This window comes from Danio rerio, chromosome 19 (assembly GCF_049306965.1).
Source record: "Danio rerio strain Tuebingen ecotype United States chromosome 19, GRCz12tu, whole genome shotgun sequence".
Lineage (NCBI taxonomy): Eukaryota > Metazoa > Chordata > Actinopteri > Cypriniformes > Danionidae > Danio > Danio rerio.
This window is the reverse complement of record NC_133194.1, coordinates 27,128,703-27,140,988: the sequence shown is the minus strand read 5'-3', so window position 1 is coordinate 27,140,988 and position 12,286 is coordinate 27,128,703. Positions and strand designations below refer to the sequence as shown.

At 36.4% G+C, this 12,286-nt stretch overlaps 1 protein-coding gene across 3 annotated transcripts in view; it reads left to right on the top strand.

Annotated features, from left to right (window-relative positions):
- Positions 1-12,286, top strand: part of myo1g (myosin IG) — a 107,542-nt gene that overhangs the window by 15,293 nt on the left and 79,963 nt on the right. For all 3 annotated transcript variants that reach the window (XR_012394704.1, XM_005170069.6, NM_001045221.1), the window contains exon 12: positions 3-73. Coding sequence is in view for 2 of the 3 variants with exons in the window: in XM_005170069.6 (XP_005170126.1) it covers positions 3-73 (71 nt within the window). In the remaining variant the exon portion in view is untranslated. The remainder of the gene's footprint in view (positions 1-2; positions 74-12,286) is intronic.

Sequence of the window (12,286 nt, the reverse complement as noted above, 5' to 3'; positions counted from 1 at the left end):
AGCTCTGTCCCGCTGACAAGACTATGGAGTTCAATCGAGATTTTCGTATCCGACACTACGCTGGAGATGTAACGTAAGTTTTAAAAGTCCTTAACATGACAAGTGCAGATGGCGTGATGATGACAAAGTTTGAGATACTACTGCTTTTTTTATTTCAACTAATAAAAAAGGCTATTTTTGAACAGGTGTAGTCGAATGTAAAATCTGTTTTGTGAAAAATAGATGAAAGCTATATAAGTTTTACATAAAAGGGTTTCAACCTCATTGAAAACCTGATCATCCATTCAGTCTAAAAAAAAATAAATGTCAAAAAAGTTAAATGAGATTTTACAATGTGACAGAATCAAAGTAAATTTTCAGTAACTGTTGAAAGCCGTGGTTTGATTGTTATCTTTTGCATTTAATTAAATAATGAAAAGTGGGATATTGTTTATTTTCACTGGTCCACAGTGCATTCATATGGCTTTGCCAAATTAACCCAATAAGACCTGAAAAGTGGTAGGATGCAATGATTGGGGTTTGAAATTCCAGCACTTTAGTATGATGCACTTGTGTAGTGCTAAGTTTTGAACGCAATTTCGTTTGAAAATATATGTTTGACTCAGATCTGTCTCGCGTTGGGTTATTTAATTTTCTTTTGAATGAAACATATATTTATGCATGCTGAGTTTGGTTAAGAACTTATTCTGGTGAAAGAGAGAAATAATTTATAAAAAAAAAACTTTATTAACAATTAACTTCATGACTATACATACATTAACTATGGTAGCCGAGAAAGCTTGACATGCTGCAATTTAAGAAAACACATGCAAGTAGAAAAAAACGCCAGCAAATTGAGAAAAGATCTTCATCCATTGGACAGCACAAGTGCTGCAAATCCTTACAATTATTTATTCATTCATTTTATTCTCGGCTTAGTCCCTTTATTAATTGGGGTTTGCCACAGTATAATGAACCACCAACTTATCCAGCACACATTCTACACAGCGGATGCCCTTCCAGCTGCAACCCATCTCTGGGAAAAATCCATACACACTCATTCAAGCCCATATCCTATGGACAATTTACCCAACCCAATTTACCTGTACTGCATGTTTTTACTGTGGGGGATACTGGAGCACCCGGAGGAAACCCACGTGAATGCAGGGAGAACATGCAAATTCCACACATAAACGCCAACTGACCCAGCCAAGGCTCAAACCAGCAACCTTATTGCTACAGTATGAGGCGACAGCACTACCTACTGCGTCGCCCCAAATTCTTACAATGCAAACAAATTTAAAAAACGTGCTGCATTTTTTCATAAGGTGAACAAGTTACGAAAGCACGCTGAATTTTCTCATAACACCCAAAAACCCAAGACTATGACTGCGTCTGAAACCGCCTACTACTCAGTAGTAATTACTGTATTTAAATGTACTACTCGGCCGTTAAAAAAAGTAAGTTGTATACAGTATGTACGTGCAGTATGAATAGAACTCGAGCATACTACACCTGCCATTTTGTCATGATCATGTGACACACTCACATGAGTAGCGTCGCTTCACTCCTTTTCATGAATTCTCTAGCGGGCCATTATGGGATAGCGTAGCATCCATCCAATGTGCACTTCTGAATCTTGCAGGAAGTAGTAGGTTATCCGGGTACTGGCTTCTTTTCACGAGCCTGTTATGACATGTTTAACAGTCATCAGCATCTTAAATCCTTGAAAGTAATATTTAGATTAATATTTAGATTAGGTTGATATTTAGATTAGATTTTAAAAAAATGTATAAAGAGTTATATGTATTCAAATGTTTTATATCATCTTTGCTTCAAATTATAAAAAAAAACAAATTGCCACTTGTGCAAGGCATTTCTAACACAGCGTCTATGGGGCAGGACAGAATATTTGACCTTATTCTCTCCTCTGGCTGCCGTCATCAGTCTCACACGATTTTTTCCCCTTTTTTCTGAAAGTCTTTATAACCTCATCAGGGAGTTTTTCTTTTATTCCCACACGGAAAGAACCTATATAAACGTATATGTACATATAGGAAAACGGCCAATTTGTTGTACTCTCCCATTCGCTGCTCTTTAAATTTTCCCAACTATGATGTTACTGAGAAACGTGGAAATGTGAAAAGGGTCTTTTCTCACATACTTACTTTTGAATTCTATGAATTCAGACATACCACTCAGGTCGCATACTGATTTTAGCATACTATATAGTATGGACATATGGGATTTCAGATGCAGCCTTATTGTTTTGAAGTCGTAGGCGATTGTTGAATGGTGATTTTTATTTATTTATTTTTTTTAAATTTTTTTATTTTAACATCCTGATTAACATCCTTGTCTTTTGTATTTTATTAACCTAAATAACCATAATCTAAATAGCTGGGTCTGTCACATTTTAATGTCCCCTTGAAACATTTCCATTGTGTTCCGTGCTATTTGAAAGTGTTGTGAGAATTTGCAGTGCAGTTTTGTAAATTGTTTGTGTTGTGTTGCAGCGTGTTTTACTGATTTGTTTGTGTTTTATTGATTTGTTTGCAACACATGTGCTGTCAACAGATGAAGATCTTTTTTTAATTTGCTAGCATTTCTCGTAATTAAATAGCAGCATGTTAAGCTCTCTCGGCCACTGTAATTAACATTATAAAATAGCATCATAAAGAAAAACAGATTCCCATCAAAAACAGCACAAAGTTTCTTGACAACATCAAATCATTTTAAAAGTGATTAGATCTTCAAATTCTTTTATCAAATTCAAAAGCAACATCAACATCTTTATCAACACTTTTGAATTTATTAATATTAAAAACAATCTCTTTGACATGATTTTGTTCTGTGTTTCTCACATGTATGAATAGCAAATTTAGCAAGAAAGAAAGAAAGAGAGAAAACAGCAAGAGAGAGAGACAGAGAGAAAATTTTAAACCATATCAATTTTTAGACCACTTAAGATGGACTGACCTCACATCAGCTTTAAATGTTTCTAGGTGTGACCAGTCTACTACAATCTGAGTCATCTTGTTATTATATTAATTTCAACATAACAAAGCATGGGAAATGATACCTTTTGAAAACTAGGACATATTTGAAAGAGTGAAGGATGAGTATTTCATGTTGACTTTAGCTATGGCTGTGAAGGTGAAGTTACTTTAAAGGTTGCAGGGTGCATTTCTTTTTTTTATATAAATATACAAAATTGCTGTTGGTGCAGATGTCTTGCAGTTTGCTGTACCTCAGCAAAGGCTGTGTCCTCATTTAGAAAATAGCGAGACCTTTTTCTCATTGAGGAAAGAGGAGCAGAACGAAGCTACTGGAGGGCTTAGCTCTGAAAATAGATGACACATTTTTTGACTTCGCTTTCCTTTTTGCTCTTTAATGAGCATGTGCTCGAGTGTAACTGCGGAAGTAACCGATTAAAGCTAAATTGTCTCGAAGTGAAGTTTCGTAGTGCTTTGCTGCAATTTTCTTTCATGTTGAAACTGTTTTCAAGTCTACGAGTGAATCTGAGCGAGTGAACCATGAAAGCAGAAGGAAAAAGCAAACTGTACAGTCAGCATTTCTTTAGCAACTAGTCCAAGAAATGGGATGATCTGTGTCGACTACCACGTGGTGCATGCTTGATAATTAGGTCAAGAGTGCAGAGGACTCATTCCATAGCATTGAATGGCACTATTATGACAAGCCTGCATGTTAAACCACCAAACATGCTCACAATTCTGTGACAATCACTTTGGATCTGTCTGAGAATGCATTGGTGACACAGATCTCCTAGATGTATTCCTGTCTTTTTCCCATGGAGACAAGCAATCGAGGAAGTTCCCTTAGGATGAAGACTGTCAAAAAATGGCATGTCAGCCCTCAGTCACACTTTCAAACTCAAATCTGTGAGATCCCTCAGGCTCAGCCATGTCAGTGATGGAGGAAGGTCTCGCTAAATATACACCCTGACCAGACCCTCATCTAACCCCCCTGAATCCATGACCTATTTCCCTCACTCTCTGTCTCTCTCTCTCTCTTTCCGTTTTTCTCCTCTACTTCCGCTGCATCTCTCCTTTTATGCTGTCTGTTTCTTGGGAATAGCATATTAACATAATGTACTATTTCTGCAGCACAGTACACAGTGCAATGAGTATTGTTGCAATGATACAGTATCAAGACACAGTTGCAAGACATACCTTGGTTTTTTAACACAGTTTTCGGTTTGATTTGGTTGTCATGGCTTATCTCACAGCTGCTGGTAGCCCATGTACAAACCGGTGGAACACATAAAATCCTACACTTTGAAAATAAACATACATGTGAAGTAAATAAAGATAAATTGGCCATTTCAAATAGACATATTTGTGCTTGAGTAAGCATAAATAAACCATCTTAATTATCTCGGAGCTAAAAAAAAATGCGAGACTGTAGTCTGTAACGCGGATCGAGTGCTTTTATAAGATGACAAAAGCACACATATCCAATCACTGAAAACGGCTGCAAATCTTTAGCAATAAACACCCGCAATGCCTTTGTTATTTTTATGTGTCTTTGGGAACCAGTTGGGTATGTTTGCTTAAAACATTCAGCGAGGAATTGTTGCTATTTGGAGGACTTTACTACCTTCTCTGCTATCCTGCCTTCAGACAGTGATATTGCTGGGTGATTGGTCTGCAAATGTGCAGTCATGGTTAAAACAATGCTTGCACACAGTTATTTTTTGTTCACCGTTTTTTCTTTTATTGGCATTATACTTACCGGCAAAACCGAAATGTCCTCACACCGCAGATTTAAACACCGGCGCTTCCTCGTACTGTTGCCTCAGCCTCACTCCACCGCCGCTTGCCATGTTAAAGTGTGGAATGATGGTTAAGCGCCCCCTAACTTTAGAGCATAGTGATTGGATATTTACTCGCGGGGAGGAGTTTCCTCATCTCAGCTCATGGACTTACAGGCACACAAAGTCAATTCGGGGAGATATAAAACGCACATAAATTATTTAAACGCAAAACCGAAAAAAAACGCGGTTCACAAACGCGTATTGAACCATGGAGGTCGTAGCGAACAGTTCATTATTATATTGAGAACCATGGCATATATTTACATTTTGACGGATAGGGTTGTAAAATATCTGTCATAACTTATAATTGATCGTTATTTAATTTGCAGACTTTCTGATCGTTTTTTTATTCATATTTTAATAATGAACTTGCACGACGAGCATATAGGCTAAATTATTCAGTTATTTATTTGACAAATGAACAAAAACTCCTATCTGCCTTAACTCATATCTTCCCCCTGATTCGACCTGAACTGGGTGCTTGCCTGTGCGTTATCAAACGCATCAAGGGAGACTGAGGAGCACTCCTCTGAGTCCGGTAGTGCTCACAACGCACTCCAACGCACCCCAGATAGCAAAATACACTCTGGCCAGTTCCGGCTAGATTCTTGCCTGCCGGAGACTCCGGCTGCCGTACTCTGGCGGGATGCCTGTGGACTCACTGCCCGATTCCGGCCCCAGTCAATTGTGCCAGATGCGGAAGCCATAAGCGAGCGAGTCTTCATTTACCTTCATATAAAACCTTTTGATATTGAGTTTATATAGCAACAGGCTATAATATAAACACAAAGTGTAGACACTGTGTTTAACCTTTGAACAAAAAGCAAACAGCATGCATATCCTATAACAAAAATAATTATACAAAGGACAAAATAAATAATAATAAATGTTTATTAATTGCAAGAAACAAATAATGCTAAAATGAATGAATTATTTTGTAGTGCACAAGAACATCAATATAAAAACAATAAACCTGACCTCCTTGCTAGCTGCCGCTTGGTTGGGTCGTATTTTTGTCTGTTCTTCATCGTCCACTGCATCACTTCCTCTTTTTTCACCTCTATTATTAATATCACAACTATTTGGCTGTTTAAAGAAACTTCTCACACTCAGCTGCTGTGACATTTTTGCAACTGTACGCAGCGGTGACAAGAGGAGACAAAACAAGGGCAATCGCCATCAGCTGGACAGGAGTGGGAATTACAGTTAGCTACAAATGACCATAGATCACATTCATGATAATCTGCCAAAATGACGGTTCACCTTTAGATTTTTCCGTCACTGCTGAAAAAAATCTCTCGGTTAAAAATATTCGGTTAACGCAACCTCTGATATATATATACTTACATAAATACACTCACCGGCCACTTTATTGAGACACATCCTGGATCCCACTTTTACCTTCAGAACTGTCTTAATCCTTCATGGCATAGATTCAACAAAGTACAGGAAATATATCTTGGAGATTTTGCTCCATATTGACATAATAGCATCACGCAGTTGCTGCACATTTGTTAGCTGTCAACCACATCCCAAAGGTGCTCTATTGGATTGAGTTATGGTGACTGTGGAGGCCATTTGAGTACAGTGAACTCATTGTCATGTTCAAGAAACCTGTCTGAGATGATTGGCGTTTTGACATGGCGCGTTATACTGCTGGAATTAGCCATCAGACCATGGGTACAGTGTGATCATAAAGGGATGAACATGGTTAGCAACAATACTCAGGTAGGCTGTGGCATTGACACAATGCTCAATTGGTACTAATGGGCCCAAAGTGTGCCAAGGAAATATTCGCCACACCATTACACTCCCAGCCTGAACTGTTGATACAAGGCAGGATGGATCCATGCTTTCACGCTGTTTACTCCAACGTCTGACCCTACCATTCGAATGTCGCAGCAGAAATCAAGACTCATCCGACCAGGCAACATTTTTCCAATCTTTTATCGTCCAACTTTGGTGAGCCTGTGCAAATTATAACCTTAGTTTTTTGTTCTTAGCTGACAGGAGTGGCACCCAGTGTGGTCTTCTGCTGCTGTAGCCCATCCGCTCCAAGGTTGGATGTGCTGTACGTTTAGAGATGCTCCTCTGCATACCTCGGTTGTAATGAGTGGTTATTTGAGTTACTGTTGCCTTTCTATCAGCTGGAACTAGTTTGGCCATTCTCCTCTGACCTCTGGCATTAACAAGGCATTTGCGCCCACAGAACTGCAGCTCACTGGATATTTTCTCTTTTTTGGACCATTCTTTGTAAACCCTAGAAATGGTTGTGTGTGAAAATCTCAGTAGATCAGCAGTTTCTGAAATACTCAGACCAGTTCACCTGGCACCAACAACCATGCCTCGTTCAAAGTCACTTATATCACCTTTTTCCCTATTCTGATGCTTGGTTTGCTTGACCTTGTGTGTGTGTGTGTGTGTGTGTGTGTGTATATTTATTTATTTATTTATTTATTATTTATTTATATTTACTTTAAGTATATTTCATATTTCATTTGCTTTTTGACAATTTGCTAGTTGTTTCTTGATGTCATGCTAATTATCATATTTCTGGTCTCATACCTGTTTATCAGCCCATACATATTCATACAGCCCATTCCTAATTTATTGCAGCCAAGTTCAGTTCACTGTGAATATAAAATGTGTACATACTTTATATCTTTTGTCAGACAATGTAAGACCATATGCATTCACTTTTAAAAGCATAATGTCTGGCTCATTATTTTTATTTTTTAATGCATGCATAAAACATCTAAATATATTTAAATTCTACCAAAAAAAGCTCTATGTTGCACATTGTGAAAAGCAGCTAGTTATTTTACTTTTGAAAAAGTGAGTATACCTGTTGCCTTAAAAGCAACACGTTGATTTCACTTTAAAAAAGTCAGTAAACCCATTGACTTTTATAATAATACACATAAATTGTTTACCTCATAACTTTATGGCAATGAGATTACTTTCTTTATTAGGTAAAATCAACTAATTACTGTTTAAAGTGCGTAAGATAAATAAAAGTCGTAGCAAGACTAAGAGTCATTAAACGACAAAAATTCTAAATCTGGCAGCCGTTTGCAGTGAATGAGTGGAGTTTAAAACAGTACTGGACCTTAGTGACTTTAATTTTATGAACTAAATAAATAAATAAATCTTAGAACAAAATATGTTTCACTTTTTTCAGATTATTTAAGAAGTGCTGATGTGATAACTGGATTCCACTTAAATCCAACAACATGAGGTCATGTGATGATAATGTACTGTTTAATACTGTTATACTGTTTTAATACAGCATTCTTGTTAAACTGTTATTACCACTGAAGCAGAAGCAGTGTTAGATGTTCCATATTCTGGCATGTATCCAAGAGTATCCAAGGTAAGTTCTTGGTACCTCCTGTTGATTGGATGTTCAGATATGGGCATGCCAGAAGATCACAAACTGATAAAACATGAATTATTCATTACAGCATGTGTCATTCATTCATTCATTCATTCATTCATTCATTCATTCATTCATTCATTCATTCATTCATTTTCCTTTGGCTTAGTCCCTCTATTTATCAGGGGTCACCACAGTAAAATTAACCGCCATCTTATTCAGCATATGTTTTACACAGCGAATGCCCTTCCAGCTGCAACCCATCACTGGGAAACACCCATACACTCTGGTATTCACACACAAACACTATGGCCAATTTAGTTAATTTAATTCACCTATACTGCATGTCTTTGGACTGTGGGGGAAACCAGAGCACCTGGAGGAAACCCACACCAACATGAGGAGAATGCAAACACCACAAAAAAATGCAGACTGACCCAGCCGGGGCTTGAACCAGCAACCATCTTGCTTTGAGGCGACTCCAACATGTTTAGCTTGTTTAAAACATTAGTGAATGTGTATTTCTCCTTGATTGTAATTCAACAATAAGTAAGCTAAAATATTCCATTCCAACTTGCTTCCTTTTTTCCCTTATCATTCGATCTACAAACTTATCTCATCACCATTTTTCACACTCCATAATGATACTGTCTAATACTAGCAACATACTAGCATGTTGCAATAATACTAGCAACATACTGTACCGAAAATGAAAACGAATACTGACGCCAAAAATGTAGCAGATGCATTTTGAAAGCACTATTTTTAGCTTCCATCAAACAAACTTCCTCTATAGCACTGTGACTTTTGAGAATTGTCCCTCTTTGGTTTGCTTTGTATGTTACAAGCACAGACTGTTCCCTCAGAAGCTTGCGGTTGTACCCTGACTTTCACCTTGTTTTCTGGAATTGGCCCGATCTACTGCAGAAAGGGCCACAGGGCAGCATCTGTCCTCCCAGAACTGCTTTTACCCTAGTGATATTGCTGTTCCACAGCCATGTGTCCTTGCACATGTTTGATTATGTGTGTGTGTGTGCGAATAAATGTGCAGGTCTTTGGCAAATGTGTAAGCAAATTTATATGAGCTTGCATGTTGTTTCTACTTGAGTGAAAGAACACGTGTCTGTGTGCGTGGGTTGGACTGTTGGTGTGGCACATCTGTGTTGCTAATCCGGTCCACAAAGCTGCATGGATTCAGGGCTGCTGTGATTTTGTACCTGGCCAGCACATGCAGTCCTTCCTCTCAAGCATTACACTTTATGTAACCAACAAATCACAGCGAATAGCTAATTCTTTTGTTTGCTGTTAGAGCTTTCTTGGCACATTCAGCTGCATTTAGGATTGTCGCTGTGTGGCATTCTTGGCAACCATGGTGAAGTTTGGGGTCAGAGAGATCTTTTAGATTTAGAGGTTTCATTCCTTAAGATTAGTTTTGTAATATGAACTAACAATGATTACTTTTACTAGCATTTTATAGTGTTTTTTTTGTTTTGTTTTTTACTCTTGTCAATGTAATTTTAGCTCAGATGTGTTGCACTGTTTAAAGTATTCAACATGTCATGTTTTTTCTGATAAAAAAAGTTCTAAAGGAGCTGTTGACATGGAATTGAACCAGATTTTGGTTAAACCCCAAACAATTAAAACATAAAAATATAACAAAACAAAAAAATCTGAAAATATTGTTTCATGTTATAACAATGGAATGACATAAGGAGAAAGAACTGAACTGCTGAAATGCATTTAATACTTTATATAAAAGGCTTTAGTGGGGATGGGAGCTTAATGATGCCCCTCATATGGAGAATAAAGAAACACAAACTGCTCAGGTGTAATTTTTTCTTCAACGGAGTGTAAAAATCTTGATGGTTCTTTGGGTCTTGTCTATCAAATCTGATCTTTTTATTTGTAATTTCTATTAGATTGAAGTTAGGTGATTGGGTGGGCCATTGACAGCTTGATTTTCTTTCTTTCCGTGGCTGTGTTTTGGATCATTGGCTTGCTGAACTGTCCACCCAGGTTTCATCTTAGTCATCCTGGTTGTAATGTAGAGGTTGGGCTGAAGCAGCTGATGTTATTTTGCAATGATGAAGGGCAGAGGGTTGCTGAATAACTTCTAAGTGATTTCAGCTGCTGTCTGAGCTTTCCCTGCCTTTCTACACCTCCCTTTCTTCATGTGTTCAATACTTTTTTTTCCTGTGCCATTTTATTTTTAAAATGGTTTTTATTTTATTTGATTACACATTATGAATTTTTTATACTAGTTAATATTGTTTTCCTTACATATATGCATTTCTTTGGTTGTTACCAACCTCTGATGAAAATTCCAAGCACCTTAAGAAATATGTTTTCTGAGAAAAATGGTGATGTGTTGAATGCTTATTTCCTGCACTGTATCATTAGAAAACTAAGTAAATATCATGTTCTTTAAAGATGTTTGTAAATTTCCTACTATAATTAAATCAGAACTCATTAATTGGTAATATACATTGCTAAGCATTGGATTTAGACAGCCTTAAAGGTGATTTTCTCAGTATTTAAAATTATTATTACAAATGTTCTAATTGGCATGTTTTGTCCAAATATTGTTCAGTCATAAAAACATACTGCACATCAATAGAAAGCTTTACCCATACTTTATCCATAAATACTATATGGATGTATATGATGTATATGTATCGGTTTATTCAATATATCAATTCATTCTGGATGTTTTTTTTTTTTTTTGTCCAAGTTTATATATATTCATGTTAGTTTGTGTTTTTGATTTTTTTTTTATATATATATAAAAAATTGTCAACTAAGGTCGCAAGTTTCGCCATTACAAACATAGTTCGTTAATTCGGCATTTCCCAAATCCATCGTTCTAACAAACATTCGGTAACCGCATTGCAAACTTGTATGCTTGCAACTACACCTAGAGAGCTGTAGTTAGAAACATAGTTTCTGGTTGTGTTCTATTCTCAGTCATCCACACTCTGCCCTATTCATTTAGATTTAGAACATTCTAACATTTAAACTTGGAACGATTAAAAAAGCATAAAAGTCATCTCTTTTAGGTGTAATTTGCTTTTAAAGTATTTTTACAGTTAAGTTTTAGCGATCTTTATATTGACAAATGCGCTCCCTTCGCAGTGCACTTTAAAAACATTTTTGTAAATTTGAATGCAGCCATGGCTCATGACAAAAGCTAGGCTTGGAACGATTAAAAAAGCATAAAAGTCATCTCTCTTAGGTGTAATTTGCTTTCAAAGTATTTTTACAGTTCAGTTTCTTTATATTGACAAATGCGCTCCTTTCGCAGTGCACTTTAAAAACATTTTTGTAAATTTGAATGCAGCCATGGCTCATGACAAAAGCTCTAAGTGACCTATTATTTAAAAGCGGAATTTACGTTACATCACCAAAGCTTGTGAAAACTAAAATATTGCATACGTTAATGCTTTTAATCTAGGTTATTTATTAAGAAATGTGCCTGTACTGTAGATCTACATAATATGGGCCTGTCGGCTAAAACATTTCTGCAGTGTTTTGAATGTGTCAAATGGTAAAAGTAGACTTAAAAAAAACAACAAAAAAAAAACAATATCCTGCTTAATAATAATAGCAATAATAATAAAAAATTAATAATAATAATTATTATTATTAAGTAGGATTTTTTTTTCTTAATGAATGGCCTGTAAATTACAACCATTAGCTTAATGATTTAGATAACTTTTAAACAATTTATATCATTATATTTACGTGTTAGCTAAGTGGTTTTTATGTTTTAGAATAGAATATGGAATATTCTCAATAATATTTGTAAAGGAAACACAGGCCCTAGGCTATATGTGTCGTTTACATATATTTCAATCAATATGGAAAACGAGTGCATGTTTTTTTTTTTTTTTAGATCATGTACATGGAAAACAATAAAATGTACTCAAAAAGTATGGGGTTCTTCTCTAAAGAAGTTGTTACTCCATCCCGTTTAGAGCATAATTATGGACATTTTACGTTATAACTAACGTGGTTCAAATGATGGATCTGTGACAAAGCAGCGACGGTTTTGGGAAACACTCATCACTACATCGTTCTTTTCCTACAGTATACTA